This window comes from Phalacrocorax carbo, chromosome 6 (assembly GCF_963921805.1).
Source record: "Phalacrocorax carbo chromosome 6, bPhaCar2.1, whole genome shotgun sequence".
Classification (NCBI taxonomy): Eukaryota; Metazoa; Chordata; class Aves; order Suliformes; family Phalacrocoracidae; genus Phalacrocorax; species Phalacrocorax carbo.
The window spans coordinates 26,026,580-26,045,944 of NC_087518.1; the positions used below are offsets into that span (position 1 = coordinate 26,026,580).

Sequence of the window (19,365 nt, forward strand, 5' to 3'; positions counted from 1 at the left end):
ACCCGCAGCACATTGTGCTGGTAGGGGTGGACCTGGGGTTTTGGCCACTGTTTTCCATTTGCAGTAGCCAGCAAACATTTGCGGAACAGCCGAGACGCCAGCTCCAAGCTGGCAGCAAGCCCAAGATCCATCCAGAGAGCTCAGCTGCCTGACCCTCCTCAAAGTCAGCAGGAGGCAGTACCACCTTAGCAGCAAAGGAAAAGGGAGTAGCACAAGATTTCTAACAAGGAAATAATGGATTTTTTTCCCTTAATAACAAACCAGACATTCTTTCTGGTTCTTCAGGAATCAATGCTTTTTAGAATAAAGCACATCATGTATATACACAAACACTGCAGTATCTTGGATGTGGTATCTGTATTGCAAAGACATTTCCCAGCAACTAGACTTGAAAGTGAGAAAAGAAGCACAAATCATCATTAGTTACTTGATACTCTGCAAAGCTGTCTCTCTTTATCTTGCTCATCTGCTCATACCAATTAGGTAAATCCACTTATTGCCTAGTACTCCCTCAAAAATATTGCTCACCACCCTGTCTCTGAGACTCCAGGGAGAAACTGATCCTCCAGTGATTGCATTGCATGCACTGAGACAAAGATTAAGGAAGGTGTCTTTCAATCTGCACCACTTACATGGCTGGCATTAAAGGAAACAGAACTGAATGCATTTCTAAAACACCAAAACAAGCCAAAACCGATGTAAAGAACTGAACAGTTTGGGAGGTTATCCCTTCAAAGCTCAAGCCAGGATCATGCACAACACAGAACTCTAAGGCAGACAAGAGAACAAGCTACATATTAGCCCATATAAAATGACATTTATTTTATAACCACATGTTCAAGGCTGAGGCATTTTACACATAGTATGAGCTATAACCCAACATATGTCTAAGAGCAGCTGCACACTCAAAGAAAGAGTTAATGCAAAGCCTATGCACCGTTTCACTGTCTAGGACAAACTACAAGATCAGTTTCCTGGCTTTGGCTACAGAAGCTTCCCAGCCCCAACTCCCCCAGCAATTTAACAGCTGTACAGCCATCAGAACACAGGCATTTTGCTATAGGCCACTGCTGGCAAACAATTACTCTGCAATTTGTTGGCTCAGATGCAACCAAAAAGAGCATTCAGCTCAAAAACACTTAGTACTCAGAGCTACAGAGTGAATATTTAGTACAGCAGGTTCAAGCAGCAGCCACAGTTTGCATTGCACAGTCCCATATTGCATTTTTGTACATTTATTCCATTTCTGTGTTGGTCAGCAGAGATCAGCACTGCCTTAAAGTCTTCTCTGTGTAGCTCATTATACTGTTCTGGCTCAGGGCTGGTAGCTACTCTGAAACTGCATGCAGTTACTATCCTGTCTCAATTTTCTCTCTTTCTTTCCATTTATTCTATTTTTATGCCTTCCATCATTATTACTCTGTCCCTGGTCTGTCTCTACCCTTCTGTTTTCTGTCTTCTATGTTATACATTCATATAGTGACAGAAGGGACCAACCATGGGTATTATCAAACTCCCAGGCTGTATCAGGCTATAAACACTGTCCAGCAGTTTTTGGTTGTTTGGTTCCCCCACCCTGTATCTAGTTTGCTTATCTCCGGCACGTGGTGCCGTAAATCTACAGCAAGACTGGCATTCTTCTTCCAAGCACTGTTCCCCTGGAAGAAGAACAGTTGTACTGAAGAGAAAAAAACAAAAAAGAAAAAAAGCATACAGTATAGCAGAAGCATGGTTAGCAAGGGGCTGCTCACAACAGAGCTTTAATTCTAAATGCCTTTTCGACAAGCCCATTTGGCTGCTCTAGTTTTTCCTGTTGGCGTCGTGCCCCGCCCACCCCGGTCATACCATGGTTTGGTGACCAACACTCCTGAAGCATACCAATTTATTAACCTTCAGGAACTCAGTCAGTGGTTTAGTACAAGGCAACAAAGCCTTTATCCTCCACATACTTATCTTTTCCATACATGAAATACACTGGTCTGATGCAGTACTGCTAGACCATAAACCTGTTAGCATATCCATCATGAGAGGAGCCTGTTTCTTCATTCTTGGTGGCCAGCAGTTTTAGGGAAGGAACTCTGGGAAACAGTGTTGTCTTTTATCCACACGCTGTTTGTATCGCGGTAAAAACATGTCACCTTCTCTAAACTCAAGAACAGAAAACACTCAAGAGACAGCAGCAAAAACTAAAACCAATTTTTGATAGGTGCTTGCAACTCAGAGCACACAAATTATTACAGGTCATAAACATACTCATTTGCTGCTTTATTACAAAGCAGAAAAAGCTACGCTGCTAACAGGAAGAGAGAAGAATGTGTTTGTAATGTTAGTTGTCTGCTCACTATCAATACTTGAGTTTTTGATTCTTTTTTTTCTTTTAAGATTTGAGTTTTGCATCTATGCTTCCCACTTTCTCAAGGTTTTGGTTTTTTTGTTAATCATTTATATCAAGTAAGACAAAGCCTACCTCTGTAATTTAGAGCTTTGATTGTTCTGGAATGGATTATTTACAACAGATTGAGCTGAATACTCAGAGCATCTAAAAACTCAAATCAGTCCTGGATACAGTTACTTGGTTGTTAAATGCTATATTCCTTAGATAGCACTTCTATTCCCAGGCTGTAGATGTCCAATTTAAAATTTCATTCATTCAGACCTGTATAATGATAGAGCCTTACAGGCAACTAGCAAACAGACTTGGCAACTAGCAAACAGACTTGGCTGTAATCTGCATCTTGTCACAGGATACACAAGCTAAGAGCAGTAGGGGACGCAGAGCTTCACATCCCTACATGGAAGGCTGTTCTTGATCCCATTCTTTGACTACAATCAAGGAAACAACACAATCCCTCAAGCTAGAATGAAACAAGACATCAGGTTATAAATAAGTTTTACTAAAAATATTTGAACAAGGTATTGCAAAGTTGAAAGTATTTACAAGAATTGCTGAAATATCCAGCATTTAAGCAATTCAACCAGGCATGGTTACAAACCACAAAAAGGGTAACAGTTTGTAGACATATTGCATGTGTTATACAAAGAACCAAATCAACTTCAAAGTCGCTCATAAGATCTGCCATCAAGGTATCTCTAAATAGCTCTAAAGCTATTCTGGTAAACTGCTCTGTTTTGTGGTTCTGTCTGCAAAAGGCACACCTGCACAGATCCTTTTACAAAGTGAAAGGATCGGAGACAGCTGCTGAAGACGTAAGACACAGGTTAACCTAGGTTTGAGCTTTTTCAGCACTGCAGTGCAAGTCATCTCAGTGGATAAACCAAAATGATGGTTTTCCTTCTACAGAATAAACTTCACCAGTTTACTCTTAACATCCAAAGTGACTATCAGAGCTAAAAATGATTGCTACCAGAATATATCAACCTGTTGCTTTAAAATGGATTATATAAAACCCAGGACATACTGGTTCAACATTACAATCCTAAAAGTGTTTTTGCTTCTTCACTTTGCGCCATAAGGGTTTCACTGGCATACTTCTGAAGAAGCTCCATCTTCTTTCTCCGTACAAGAGCTTCTTCAATCTGCAAATAAAAAGACAGGATGACATTCAGCTTAACTGAGATGCTGAAACCTAGCATCCTTAGCTATTACGACAGGAGGAAGAAAAACATAGGAAACAGCCCGTGAAAGTTACAAGTGTGTATTAGCATAAAACTAGTTGAATTAAGATGAGTCAGGAGTATTTTTTTAATACTCAGCTGAAGCTCATGGAAGTCAAAAGTAGAATAAAATAGAGGCCTCCATTTCAGATCTCTGCTCCTACCCTTTTTAATTAGGATGTTAGCTGCAATTTTATTTTACTCTCAGTACAGTCACTTGAATTTTGTTTCAAACAACTGCCTCTGATATAGCTTTAACAATTGCAGACAAGTGGAGTTATGCCACACTAGTCCACGCCCCTGAAATAAGAGTTTAGCAAGTGTACCTTTCACATTAGCAACAGCTATAAACCTCTCACCTGAATTTTGTCCAGAAGTGCCAGCAATACCTGAGTCTTTAACAAGCATGTTCTTTAAAGATCTACTAATAGCAACCTGTGAGACTTGTTTTAATCTCAATAAAGATTTTGTATTTGTTCAAATCGCACACAGTATCTCTCAAAAATAAATGTTCTGAACCTTAGCTTTTTGTAATTTAGCATCTAGAAGGCATAATTCCATAGGCATAAGGTATGCAGTAATTTGCCACTAAAAGAGAGAAAAGATTACACTAACTACTGTCTAATTAGAAGACATTTCTATGTAAATCAGTGGTTACATATTAGGAAGCCAGTTTTGACTCTCAATTATGCTCTCTTCATTAAAAGAATATCATCTGCCAGAGAGCAAAGTTTTTAATCGTTATTTCTCTCCTACGGTTTTGACAAGGCATTACATGCATATTGTGTTGAATGTGCAGGATCATGACTTCACAGAATACAGCACTGTTATCTGACAAGATGACAACAGGGGACAAACTGCCACATGCTATCTGTGTGATGTAAAGGCGTGCCTACCGAAAGATACCTAACTCCAGAACCTTCTTGCCCGAGTTATATTTCAAACAACCTAGCAATATTAAGGTAATATATACCCTAGAGCAGTTTCAAAGTATAATAGTCAATTTAAGGTCATGCCACCCAAATAATTTAGAAAACTTACAAGAGCAATTCAGAAATCATCCCATTAAATTAAAAATTAGACTGTCAGCAGAAAAGCACAGTAACCAGGGTTAGCTTGACCGTAACACCACAACACTTTCCAATTTATGTAATATTTACGAAGGCTTTTGAAATTTTCAAACGAAAAGGGGTATAGCAATGGTACCATAATGCTGGCCAGTCCCACAGTGTTTGCAAGAGGATTAAACAGCAGCAGAGCCAAGTCACAAAAATAACAAATCAAGGACATTTTTACTGATGACCTGGCACAAATTAAGATCTCTGTCTTGCAAAAGCCAGAGTGCAATTCTGCAACTTAGTCTGCTTATGTCTTACCTCCTGTTGAGATGGCACTGGAACATGTGCAATAAACTTCTGTTGGCCTTCTTCACCTTCTTTTTCCTTGCCACTCTCCTCATCAGACTAAAAAAAAAAAGCACCACATCAAGTTTACTTACTGAAGCGCTCATCACCAACACCTTTTTTACTTGTTCTGCCAAGAATGAACCAGATAGAGAATGACTGATGCTACAAACACAAGAACTAGGTGAATCGGACCAAACGACAAAGGAATATAACAAGCATCACATTCAGATCCTGCTCCTTGACATTTTCAGGATTGTTCCCTTCCCTCTGCTGTGGCATGAGTATGAATGGAAAGCTATATTCCCTCCTCTTCCATATCTCTCTGGCTGCCATAGCAAAGCTATAAACAAAAGAGGAGCTAGCTAACTAAGAAACAAGCAGGTATCTTAAAAATATATGTACCACTTCCCTGTACACCTCTGTACTGCTTCCTTCTCACACCTGAGAGCTCAGCTTAAGAATCATGATATAATACAAATAAAACAGGGTACTGAAAGAACCACCAGTTTTACCTTATGGACTATCTCCTTTTTATTCTTGTGATAAACACACTTACGTACGGACTGCAAAATAACGACTTGCTTCCACTACACCTTTTACAGGTCTCTAAGAGGCCAGGCAATGTCCCTCACTTCCCTTACTGGCACTGGGAGCAGGAAGAATAAAGCAGCAATAGCCATGTCACACCAGTGACTACAGCATCAGCAAAGCCTTGCTGTATCAGGATTCAAGTATAAACAAGACCCTGGCAGCCCTTGGTTTTGCTACGCATTGACAGTGTGAAATCATACTGTACACAAAACTACTTGTGCTGTTACTGATGTAGATCGTACTTTGAAGCAAGACTGATCACTGTTAACAACACACTACCTTACAAATACCAGCATTCCAGGCAGTGACAGTTAAATCGCAAGGTCTCAGCAGTTAGTTGTTTCTCACTCGCATATGAAGTCTCCCCTAGCTGCCAGCTTTCATCACTCTCTACACTTAGAGCCAAGCGTGCTCATTTTTACTAGCGTACTGATTTTTACTGAACAGGGACAATTGTGTAGTAAGTTAGGCAGAGAGAAGAGTAGAATGCAGCAGCAGACAGATTCTCAGCAAAATACCTCTGCTTCCAAGAAGGCAGTGTAGAAGACAAGAAATGTCACATCACCTTAGCCATCACATACCTCATCATCGTTGACAGCATAGATATTTACTTCCTCCTCCTCCTCCTCCTCCCCTCTTGCAAGCCGTGCTTCTCTCTCCATTCTCCATTTTTCCACTGCTTCTGCTATAACTGGTTAGCAAAGGAAAATGGCAAGCGTATCTGAGAGCAAGTTAAAGCAGCATGGGCCACCTGAAGCCCCTGTTTCTTTGACAGCAGTTCTGCAGCAACTGAAGTTAGAGCTCCCTTGCTTTCCCTCCTACTTCAAAAGCTCTTCCAACTGACTTAAACTTCTTGCTTAAATCCTCTGCATTGGTAACATGCACTTACTGTAGAACCTTGATGTAGTATCTAATAAAATAGATCAATGTAGTCTGAGTAAACCCAATGCTAGAGTTGTGAAAGTGTGGTACCTGCTAATGCCCTAATTTGGGTATATTTTAGACTCTAAACGTCATGGATAAATATCAACCTACTTTCTGAACTGAGTAACGGGTTTTCAGGACCATGCTAAGCAGTTCATAGCTTTGTAGCATGTCAAAAACTATAGGAATGTGATCACCATGTAATTAAACATGATTATGTTCCTTAGAGTGACCACCCACATAAGTCTCATTTCATCTCATAGTGTATTTCTCTTCTTTTGTAGCACGATTCCAATTCTGTAACTCCCTGCTAGCTATGAGCTGTTAGGCTGCTCCTCTCAACTACACAGCAGAGTGCTTGTAAGCCTGCTAAAACAAGCTTTAAGAAGCTTAATTAGTGACATCACCAGTACCTAAAAACCCTAGGGACCTGCAAGATTAATGCAACTAGACAGTATGAAATGCTTACAACTATGGAAACCAGCAGCCATTTCCCCTGGCTCTCAGAGATTAAAATACTCTCCCTGAAAAGGCAAAAATCTAACTAGTGGCACATAACTGGATTTTTAGGTGGTTTTCTAACAGAAAAGGTGCCCAAACTAAGAAGCTTTTTCAATACTTTGTGTCACAACAATTTTATTCTTCTGATAACAAGGTAAAAACTACAAGAGCCTAGACAACATGTGACCCTAAGAGAATCTTCACTATTGTGCATTAATAGTACACTTACTGGTTCTGTTAGCACCTCTAGCCTTGTTATTTCAAGCGGCAAAGATGATAATTTTCTTAAATAACCATATGAATCCAGATGAGCTACTTCTCCTGTCTGCAATTCGCAAGGTGTGGAAGATGAGTGCAGAATGGGATGCCTTTCAGGGACCACTGCACCACCCAGCTTCCCTTCTTACACTATCACTTGTCTGCCAGCCATCTACCCTTCCCTTGGTTTAAGGCTCTAAGCTATGCTGCAGGACACACATAAGTGAAATATTTCCGTTATCCTCCTCTTCCTCCCTGTCCTATAATCTAACTGACAAGGCATGATCTCTAACACACAATACTCTGAAGATCTCACACATGGAAAAGGGATAAATATTAGTGGATGACCACACCAAGAGATACTAAGTATTAATAAGATACAAGCTCAACAGCTTAAAATCATTTAACAAGTTGCTTCCTGCAGTTTCATTTAATGTTTTTGTCTCTAATTCCAGAGATAACTGTAATCAAAAAGAAGCACCATTCAAGCAAAACCTGATTTTTTTATCTGCTGCGTTCTATGGAAAAGCCTGCCAAAGGATCCTATACCATGACATTGCCTACACGCACTGAGGAGCTGCCTGCAGTTGAAGCTTCAGAAGAAGTTATTATAAAACAAACACAAAATGCAAACAGCAAAAACTTGCCAGGATCAGACCATGTTCACCAGAAGTACTGAAAGAACTATTTAGAAAACAGCTAAGCTCTTAAAGATGGTAGGTGGCTTCTCGCTTAAAGCTACACAAATACCAGAAGACGCCAAAAGGAACCCAAAAGGGTTTCAAAAGGAAAAGATTCACTAATGTGTTGAAGTTCCAAGATAGACAGCATGTGGATAAATTAACATAGGCCACCTAGACTTCAGGGTTTCCAGAAGGTCCCCTCTAACCTCCAAGGAAACTAAGCAGCTATGTTTACAGATAAATAATCAGGTGAGACAGGAAACAGATGGTACAGTCGGTTTTCACAAAGCAGAGAGGTAACCACTTGAGTTCCATAGATCTCCCTGCTGCAACCTACTCTTACATTCTTAAGCATGAAAAGGTGGGGGAGGGAAAAGGGAGATCTTGCTTCAGTAGCGAATCACTTGTTGACAATATAAATCATTAACAGTAGTAAAGATGAAAGTGAACTCTAAAGCATGCTCGCTCACCCCTGAAATGCCTTACACAACAGTGATCAGGATACCTATGTGACAGATGAAATCTGACAGCTAAGCACAAGAGACAACACTCGCAGGGGAATAAAGAGGTATCTTCAGAGTCCATCACCCCCCCTTCTTGAACTGATTTATGCAGGTTTTGAATCTCACATACCTTTCTTTTCATGTTCTTGTTCCAGTGGCTCCAGAATACCATCATCTTCATCCCTGTAGCCATAATATTCTGCATCAATGGCTTTCATAAGCTCAGCTCGAGTTTTTCGAGGTGGTGGGAGGGCTAAAAGAACACACAACTGTCATTCATCCAGGTCCATCCTGACCACAACCAGGCATGCTTAGCAAGTTATCAGCCTCACAGCAACTACAGCTGTGAGCTAAGAACCAGTGTGAGATCTGAACTGCTGTCAATATTGGGAGTACCGGTATTTCACTCTGGCCTGCACAAATCAGCTTAAATACACGACCCAATGCTTCATATTTCACAGTTCCCATGCGGTGGCAACTCCACACTGTCATGCATATGGTTGTTTTTCTCCCTGTACCGCAGTCCCAGTACTAAGCAAGACTACTATATGAAAGGAACTAAAAAACTGTCCCAAGCTCCCTCAGATCAAGTAGTACTTCCCATAATTTTTCTTTGCAGATAGCAAGTAAGAAATAGCTGATTCAGTAGGCTTGTCTCACTTTTGAGGGCCATGTAATTTATTCTAAGACAAATCAATATATAAATTTTTATCCACCTATGTCTAGTTTTTCTTATTATGAAAGCTGATTCCTGCTTCTAGAATTATGTTCAAGCCAACTTCCTTTTTTTTTTTTTTTTTTTAAATTTTGAACTCAGAGTACTATTTAGAACTTATCAATAAAGTTAACCTGTTATGCTGGGAAGTTTCTACAGAACACCAGTCCTTACTATTTAGAACTTCCAGTAGAAAACAGACTTTACTCTTTTCTACATTTCTTTTATTTTCTTTGCCAAAAGAAATAGCATTTAATTAATTACTTGTGTTCAGCATTTCATTTAGCTGATCTAAGACATAGGCTAGAATACACTGTTACTAGCATTCCCCACATACGACAGCAGACATTTTACTCAAGATATACTACTATGTAGATTCACTCTGGGTAGCGTTGCTATTTACTCACGTTCTTTTTCAAAAAGTTCTCTAACTCCTGGTAAATCCTTTGCAGCACCAAAATATTTATAACCTCTGTTTCCTGGAACTTCTTTCCCTTCATGATCCAACATTTTTGGTCCAATACGCTGGAAAATAAACAGAGTTCATTGTTTAAAATTTTATTCCTCTTGCATCTTCTACTTCCTGTTTTCCTGGACATCTTAACAGATTAAAGGATTAAGAAAGGAGATACACTACACCAGTTCAAACTACCCCACAAGTAAAACGCCCTCATAGCTCATTTATACACAGGTTCTCTACCTTTACTACAAATCACACATTTAAAATGACCATACAAACCACAGACTGCCCACATCAGATTAGCCTTCACAAAAAAATCTAAACCTGTCTTATTCTCTGTACTAGTATATTCAGGTATCAGATAAACAAACACTACCAAATCTGAAAATAAGCACACTTCTGATGTTTCAGCATGCCAGAGCTAGAGCCAACATTTTGTTTTCAGCAGTAACTAGGTGAGCCAAGTGAACACCCTTCTGCAGACTGATAGACAAACACCTACTGATGGGTAAAATCAGACCATTGCTGCAAACTCTTCACAGGAAGGCAAGACCCATTGAAACAGTGTTCCAGATTAAAAGTCTGATTTGCTCACCATGGAAACAAGTATTTCTTCTAACATAACCTAACATTTTTAGGGGCTGAATAAGTTCCTCTCTAATAAATGTTGGCCAAGAAATAGGTGGTTAACTAAACGTTGCACAGGTTTTTCTCATTAGTCACTTTACTTGTAAGCAGAACCACCACGTAGTACAGAATAATCTATACTTACAGCATAATCAGGACCTCCTAGCTCCTTTATTCTGAATTCCCAGTGTCCTTTCTCCCTCAGAAGTTTGTTTATTTCATCATTCAGGTCCCGAATTCTGAATTCGCCTAATCCAGCTGTTAGAGGGGAAAAGGGCAATAAGTTATGTGGCATACTAGAAGCACCAGAGAGATTTAAGAATTTATGCAACGGAAACAGTATAGTTCATATGAAATATGATTTTTACTGTAACTGCTTAGGACAGGAGATTCAAAAAAGTAAAACATAATTAGAAAAATCTTACCATTTTGAATCTGCGCCACTTTCTTGGAAATTTCCCCAATGATCTAGTTAAATAAGAACACAGAAGTGAAAAAGGCTGAAAACAACCCCAGAAAGATCTAACTTCTAAGCTGGCTTTTTGATCTAGTAAATGGACCTGAGCCTATCAATCTCAAATATCAACACAGATTTTATTCAGACACAAATATGGTACCTCAGAAGCTTACACGGGGATATTTTTACAGCTGTACATGTGATGAGGGCAGAAGCACATGTAGTACAGAGGAAGGCTGAGAGAGAAGTGGGCTTGATCTGCCTTAAGAATAAAAAGGAATAACTTATTGCTGGCTTCAACTACCTAGTGGAGGGTGTGGAGAAGACAAAGCCAGACTGTTTGAGGGGCGCATGACAATAGGACAAACAGCAACAAACCCAAGCTTGAATGGGGAAAAATTGGATTAAATTTAACGAGGGAAAAAAATCATTAAGAAGGTAATCAAACACTATGGAACAGGGGCCTCAATAAGCTCTGGAATCCAAATCCCTGAAGATATTCAAAACTCAGTTGGACATAGCCCTGAGCAATTTGATGTGGTAGGTCCTACTTTGACCACCTTGGTGAACTATATGATCTTCCAGTCTGAATTATTCTGTGATATAACTGTCAGCATACTGAAGAAGTCTGAAAAAAAAATTGTAAGCAGGCTGTCTAAAAAGGAAGTGCTAAATTTCTACCTACTATAGAATCGAAAAATATCTATAGCTTGACATTACCTGTCGCCTCCATTTCTCAGCTTTAGGCAATTCATTACACTCAGATGCAAGGAAAGGTCTTCGTTCCTGTTTGACAGAAAGCCACACACCATGAAGTTTTAATATAACATTAATTTAATATATTCACAGCATTTCATGCAAACATTATTGCTGGATTAATCCCAAACTATGCTACCAAGCTCTGGTGCCTTCTGCTCCCACCAATCTTTACTAAGTGGAAAACAATGATCATTTACAGCCCTGCCAAACTATCAAAAAAGAACCACCTACTTAAACTCACTTTATTCAAAACAAAATCTGTCACCCTTTTTTTCAAATCACACCAGTCTCCTCCAATGCAAATAATGTTCCATTTAGGACAGCTGAATTACATCATTTTCAGTATACTAGCATCTAAATAAAATCTGTGATTTTCCAAGTAGCTATTGAGTTTAGGCCTTCCTTTCTCAATTGCTACTACCTAAACACTGTAATTTTTTCCCAAGATTATTTTTTGTACTCTCCAGCTACAGTTTATCTAAAAACACTTTTCCCCCCAACCTTATTCACATTCGACTTGCTTACACAAACTAATACTTCATCCTACCTCTAGGACTCTGTGTGCAGTTATTTTGTCTTTCCCTACAGTACTCCCATAGCTCTACCTTTTATATATTAAAAAGCCTTACTTTGCATAATATACAGGAACTCTACTCCACCTTATTCTCTGGCTGTTGTTCATGGAATCTTTCCCACTACAGTTTCCCAAACTGTTATTTTCCACTTTAGTGTTTCATATTGCTCAAACTCATGTGTAAAACATAATTTCTTAAGGCACAAATATAGGACACCTCAGTTAGTTTCCAGAATTCCTTCGTCAGTTACCCAAAATTATAAACCTGTCCAAAAAACAGTTATTGAGAGTACTCTGAACCTCACATAAATATTCTTGCAATTTGAGTTATGATTCAGCGAAAAACGTACAGGAATATCCACAGATAGTTGAGAATCAGTCTCTAAGGTTCTGTGTGGGTTTAGGGGCACTATTTCTTTCACTACAGTGATGGGTTTTTTTTAAATTACAAAGTTGCTAAGTCCATTTTTTTTGGTCAATCCTACACCCATCAAATAAAAAAAGCTGCATGACAGCGAAGACAATTATGAACAGATGTGCAGCTATTGTGTTGTGTTAATAACATGCCAATGTTATGTCTCACACAAACCTCAAGTTCACACTGATCCTGAAGGCCCTCTGCATCGTGGTTACTGTTCTGTCAGAATATTACCAATGAACAAGATTATGAGAACGATTTCTCTCTACCTCTTCTAGGAAGAAATCCAAGCAAACCTCGTGATTACTGACAGTAAAAATAAGTGTATGTGCATCAATTTCCATAAGTAGTTACCGAAGATCACTTCAGTCTCAGAAATAATTTTCATCTCCTGCTCAGCATACTGCCTCTATTTATAGCATTATTGTAGTTTGCTTTTTTCCCCAAACTATTACATATTCTACCAACATGACATTAAAAATTATGCTCAATTTGCACTTTCATCTAAGCAGCCAAGCCAATGTACCTCTGAAACATACAGAGACATAAATTTTTAAACAGGCTATTCAGTTAAGAAACTTCTATTTACCATTTCTGTTTCATGGCATTGTGAAATACAGCCCCTGTATTTCTGTCAGACTCCTATAGGATACCTGTACCTGGCACACAACCTTTCTGACAGCTGTCACACAGCTCTGTACAGGGCTTCCATTCCACTCTTAACTAGAGCTAACAAAGCTTTAGGTTTTTTTACATCATACCTTAACTTTTCCTTCCTCAAGCTGAGCTTGGCGAAATCTTGCCAAGGCCGTCCTAAAGAAAAGAAGCAGATTTACTTTTACAAATCTACATTCCAACAGGAACAAATTTTGCTCTGGATGTTTATTATGGACTTAATTACAGTCTGTAGAAAAGAAAGGCTTGAAAATATTCATTGACTAGCTCTTCTGGCTAGTGACTTCTTCAACATGAGAAATCTTCAGTGGTTAATTTCTTAGATAAATATAAATCCTGGTAAGGCACTAGGTATTTTTGTTGCTGTTTAGCACAGCCAGCCTGTTACACATTAGCTGCAAAAGGACGCTAACAAGTTATAAGTACATGCATAAAGTTTACATATCCTAGCAGGAGATACATCAAAATGCAAACAAAAAACTCAAGAGGAAAAAGAAGCTTTGGTAAGGAAAGCAGCAGTTAGTAATCGAGTTTATTAACATTACCAAATATTTTGAGTCTCTTGCAACTGAGCTGAGACTACACACACCAGTTTTAAATACAATTTTATTTATTTACTAGATATTTAATAATTACGTTAAAAAGCACAGAACAATTGAGCACATTTAAAACCTTTAAAAGCATGCCTATACCCTGCATCTAAGCCAATTATCCAGGCTCCATCTGCTATTGAGAGGCATTTCCAGAATGAAAATCACACCATCTAATCCAGTGCCCCAGATGCACCAGAGAGCATCACCATAAAAGAGCACCTCGCAAGGTATTCGATTGCTGTAAACCCTTCAGCTGCTCTCTGAGTTACTGTTACAAGCTTGGAAAGTGTTTTAGGGAAAAGAAGAAACATAAGACAAATGTACTGAAGAAACTCTAATCTAGTAGTTCTAAATATGTGGTCTACTAAATTATTTGAAAAGTACTTAAGAAAGGCAACGCAAAAATAAATATGTTTAAAAGCATTGGTTTAGCCCAAGCCACTCCCAAGCAAGAATAATTATATTTAAACCAATGCTGACAGATTCCTATTTAGCCTGGCATCTCTGTTCCAAAAATGGGAACTGCCTAAAACCATAAAGGACTCATTAGAACATATGTCACCACGTTTCTAATCCAACCCTTACTGGAGCTTCTCCCTGGCGCTGGTTAGCACAGCACCGTCCCGCACAGCTGCACGAGCTCCACGCCACCAGGTGCGCAGATGCCTCGTACCCCTTCTACCCCCGGGGCTGGAAGGTCTCTCTCTACCCTCAGGCCAAAGCAAGCGGTGCTGGTGCTGAAGTGCCCGCTCAGAGTATGAAAAAGGGCGGCGGCCCGTCCCAGCCGGGAGCCCCAGCCCCGGGGGGGCGGAGCCCCGGACGTACTTACATGGCCTTTTCCGCGTTCCGAGCCTGAAAGAGAGAACAGACGCGTGGTTAATGAGGCAGCGCCTCACGGCCGGCCCCACGCCGAACCACCCTCGCTTCTAAGCGCCTGGATGGAGAGAACGGACCCCCGGCCACCTCATCACCCTCACCAGCCCCAGCTGCCCGCCCGGCCTCCGCCCGCCGCAGGAGCGGCATGGCTCCCCACGGAGCCCCCAGCGCCGGCGGCGAGCGAGGCCCGGGAGCAGTGGTGGTGACAGCGCGGCCCGCCGGAGGCCCCGCACTCACCATGGCGCCCACCGGAGCCCACCGCCAACCGCTCCAGGAAGGAGACGCGCCGTCACCCCGGAACTGAAACCGGCCTCAACCGCGCACGCGCGCACACACCGTCCGGAGGGGCGGGGAGCTACGTCACAGTTGGTGTCTACAAATTGCGTCCGTCTAGCGCCTTTTTTCTCCCCGAAGCCGCGGAGACCTCGCGCGGGGCTGGGGGTCCCGCTCTCCTTTGCGGTGCAGCTGGAGCTCCGCCCTGGCTCGGCTGCGGGTGCGACGCGTCTCACAAACTGCAGTTTGTGAAAACAGCTCTGTGCTTCCAGACGTCAGATTTCCGTACCGCAGCGGTTTTTAACGCGGTGTCAAAAGTCTCACTTCCCGCCAGCTGGACCCGGTTGTACCGCGCTGCTCTCCAGGGCCGGGGCCGGGGCCCTGCCCGGCGCAGACCGTAGCTGCTGTGACCCAAAGAGCGGGTCCATTCGCCCTGGGTGCAAAACGCCACACTACGCACAGGGCGGAGGTATTTTATTCAGTTCATTTTTGCACAAAGACAGGTGCTAGGTGGTAACTTAACAAAGCTAGCACAGTGCACCGAGAAACTACAAGGCATTTATACAGTTAAGCGTGTCAGTCACAGCTAATATTCACAGCCCCCAGCTAATAACTTGTTAATTTCTTTCTCATTTAAAAGTACAGCTCCCTTTAAATTTGCCATGTATGCTCAAGGAGTAAAGGGCTGATTTGAGGGGGGTGGTGTGGGTCTGGTCTATGGGCATGATTTTTAGTATGATAATGAGAATAGTTCACCTGAAGGACACTTAGTTCTTATCAACATCCCAATTAGTTGTTCTCTTTGACTATACACTTTATCACCCTGTTCTCAGCGTCTTCTGGGGTGGGATGTTCCCTTCTATTGGTCTCTCAATTCTTCAAGGATATAGTAGTAAAACAAATGCTTCCCTATCTCTCAGCTCTCTTCTCTGGCGACCAAATCCTGCTTTGCCAGGCTCACACGATTTGTTGTTATTACTCAGAAGAAAATTCCATTTTCTTCAGGATATCAGTATGGCTCAGGAAATACAACTCTTCCACAGGTGCCACTATGTTTATACCAAGGAAGCAAGCACATTTCAGAATGGCTAACAGTAGCCTGTGCAGGAAACCCAACACTTTGGAACACTGTTAAATGGCTTATGTGCTAAAGGAGTCCCAGAGTTAGCTTGCCTGGCTCACAACCTTCAAAATACTCCAAGTAGGAGATGTGCAAAATTTTGAACCCCCAGCTATTCTGTATTGCACAGTAATTTTTGTTAGTCTTATATAAAATAGGAACTATTTTTCCTGCTAATAATTTGTAGCCTTTAAGTATTTCACTTGAAATCCAAATATCTCTGCACAGTGCTCTAATCCAGCATTTTTGCTCCCCCCATACTTCAAGGAACATCTAGCCATTCTGAAAAAGAAAGCCAGTGCCTGTCTCCTGTATGAGTGCACAAAATTTATATAAAAAAAAAAACAACCAAAAGTCAGTAAAAAAGCCTTTCATTTTTTTCCTTACATTTACTTTCTCCACTTACAAATGGAAATGTACTTTTTTGCAGGCATTTCATAGATCGCATTCAAGGCACAGCAGCAGCATTACAAGACATGGATTTAGAAACGCTGGCACACATACCAGGCCCGCTTTAACAGGAAGAGCCACACAGAGAAGTGCCCACCGTGCCTGAAACCTGCACAGTACGCCTCGCTGCCTCTAACAGCCAGCAGATTCTCCTGTTATCTCGACTTCTAGAGTCTGCTGACTGAGGCCACAAGCACCTTACTGTACACAGACCATTTATCTCATTCTCAATGGAGCCATTATGTCAAACCTTTGCAGCTGGTCTAAAAAACAACTGGGAAGGCTGGTTTTTAGTGAGAATTTATTCAATGCCTCAATAATTTTTATAAAATAAAATTTCCCTTTCCAGAAAATGCTAGCCCTTTAGAGAGTCCTGTTTATAGAAAATAACCTATTACACATTTCTCTCTCAGCCTTCCTGATCCATATAATCCACCAGATCTATGAAAACCACTACGCCAAAGTTTGCAGGGGATTATTCTTCAAAATGAATGAGGAGATGCTTCAGTGTTAGCGAAATAGGTTAATATGGAACAAATAAAATACTAGGTTTGGATTCTCCAAGTCGCCAGAGTTTCTGAAATCACTATTTGCATATTCATCTTTTTAACTTGGAAACACCTGACACTTGAAGTACCAGCGTCAATATTCTAAACTGTTCTCTACAGAAAGGTGACTAGGAAGATACACCTCAGTTGGAATACTTTCCTCCTTTTTGAAGTTACATCCTGGTTTGTACTTCTCAGCTTTCAAATCCCATTTTCTTTGCTAAAAAAAAATAAATTATTGGAGAACACTACTACTTTTCAGACACAGAAGAAATTACTCAGTGATAACACAGCAGTTAAGCACCAGAGTACTAAGAAGCAGTAGCTGCAGGACCTGTGTAGCCAAGCTTAATCACAAAGGTCTACAGGAATGGAAAAGCAGACTGTAGACATCACCAGCACTACCACTTTGACATAGCAGCTTCTTTAGCTACAAGTCCCAAAGACTTTTAGGCTTTTGCCATCACAGAGCTTCAAGCTTTATTACTGTTTAACTAAGATAACTGTACATAAGGATTCAGTTAATCCATACTAACCTACCCCAGGGCTGAGCAAGAAGATGCTGTGATTAGGCTATCTGTACTACCCCAAGACAACCCACTCATTTCAAGTGTGCGTACAAGAGCTTTGGCAATCATGTTTAAGACTCAGAAGTACATTCATGCTCCAATAGCAGCTACTACACACCCCCCACCCAAACCTAAACACACGTCACATGTGCACCACTCAAAATAACCCACACAATTCAGCAAGAACCTCCTCCCCACTCCTGAGCTCCACAAAAGCTTAAAGGCTTTGTTCTTCAGCAAGTAGGTAGGGCAGAAGGCATCCTGCCAAAGCATCCCGACCGCTGCAATAGCAATCACCATCTTATTTTGGTTTTGCACTCTGTGGAACCTGCCTTCTACATCTTTATGCCATGCTGGCCAGGCAGAAGCAAATACGTTTTTTTTTTTCCGCTTAGGCAAAGCAGTACAGAAGCGTTGCCTCTTTAAGCGCTTCAAATAAAGACGCTTCTTCCACCAGTCCATTTCCTTCAACCTCTGCAGCATCACCAAGTCAGCCTTTCTCAAACCTGCTCAGGTCAGCTGCTGCCAGCCAAGGCGCCTGCACTCTAGCCACCTTATACTTCCTGTTCTTGCCAAGAATCTTTTTTCTCCCTGAACCATGGCTCAATGTTTTCCACAGGCTTTGAACATCAAACCCAGGCTGAAAACTTTAGTTCTTTATAAATCTTTATTTCATTAAGTGTTAGAACTCTAGAGCTATGGCAGCCCACTGCAAAACAACAACAATCTGACTGGAATTCACCTGAGGTGACACAGCAGCCACAACCATCACAATTTTCTTGGACGCACATATTTTAGGTATCAGATTTCCTGAAACAACCCAAAGATTACCAGGTAGCATGCCTACTTTTAGAGTTTCAAACACTCCAAGGCAAGACTCCTCATTGGGATCTTCTAGGTCATCAACTGAGTTCTTACTGCTCTTCTGTAAGTCTCACCTGTGTGCTATAGTCTGCTGAAAGCCAGGGGCATAAGTTGTTGCTGGAAGAGCACAAACTTCTGGGGCGTTACTGCATGACTGCATGTCTAACAGCCTTATTTCCAAAATAGAAAACCATAATGTGATACTTGACTAGTTAGCTGTAACACAGAGCTAGAAGATAAGTAATAGTGCCAATTCAGTTTTACTCTAGCATAGCTGCACATTATTGATCTGTTCCTTCTCCTGTCTTCAGTCTGAAGAGAGATCTGCACATAAACATCCCAACGTCACAGGCTGTTTTTTCCCCACTACAGCATATATAGCCTATGAAAAACAATGGGGCTTGAAAGAAAAGGCGGCCTTTAGTTTGTGCGTATAGATGCAAACACAAACTGACTACAGTATGCTACCCCAGCCGTTAACTGGACAGAGCTGACAGCTCAGGAAGCATGCAAGCAGCAGTCACTCTTAGTGGCCTTGACCCCCTGATATGAGAGACATGCCTCATGGTGAAGCACCGGTCAGTCAAGAACTCCTGCCCTTGTGCTTCTTACACACCCAGATGACTTTATTCACTTGTTGATTGGATATGCTCAAGGTACACTCTGCACCAGCTCCCTTGCCATGTGTGTAATTTTATAACTGTTTACTAACCCTGAGGCAACCAACATCACAGAACAATGCATGGGAATAGAAAGCCTGTAATATTAGATGTTTTAAAGGATTGTTCTTAAGTGTAATGAAATCTGTGAAGGCTGAAGTACTGCTAACAGACCCATAAACTACTCCAGATTTGGAACTTGTTGTACCTTCAACAACTCTGTGCCTTAATGATTTTTAAAGAAATG

General features: G+C 41.0%; 1 protein-coding gene and 1 long non-coding RNA gene across 2 annotated transcripts; one reads left to right on the plus strand and one right to left on the minus strand.

Annotated features, from left to right (window-relative positions):
* Positions 1 to 2,873: 2,873 nt before the first annotated feature.
* Positions 2,874 to 14,977, minus strand: ISY1 (ISY1 splicing factor homolog). The gene is made up of 11 exons (XM_064454333.1): positions 14,873 to 14,977; positions 14,589 to 14,611; positions 13,253 to 13,304; positions 11,461 to 11,526; positions 10,709 to 10,751; positions 10,429 to 10,541; positions 9,604 to 9,721; positions 8,612 to 8,734; positions 6,194 to 6,303; positions 4,992 to 5,078; positions 2,874 to 3,537 (listed from the first exon to the last, which is right to left on the minus strand). Exons 1-11 carry the CDS (start codon positions 14,873 to 14,875, stop codon positions 3,430 to 3,432), a joined length of 846 nt encoding a protein of 281 aa, XP_064310403.1. The 5' UTR covers positions 14,876 to 14,977; the 3' UTR covers positions 2,874 to 3,429.
* A 156-nt stretch (positions 14,978 to 15,133) lies between these two features.
* Positions 15,134 to 16,836, plus strand: LOC135313886 (uncharacterized). Its single transcript, XR_010373380.1, has 2 exons — positions 15,134 to 15,377; positions 16,459 to 16,836. It is a non-coding gene; the product is annotated as an uncharacterized LOC135313886 (long non-coding RNA).
* The last annotated feature ends 2,529 nt before the right edge of the window (positions 16,837 to 19,365 follow it).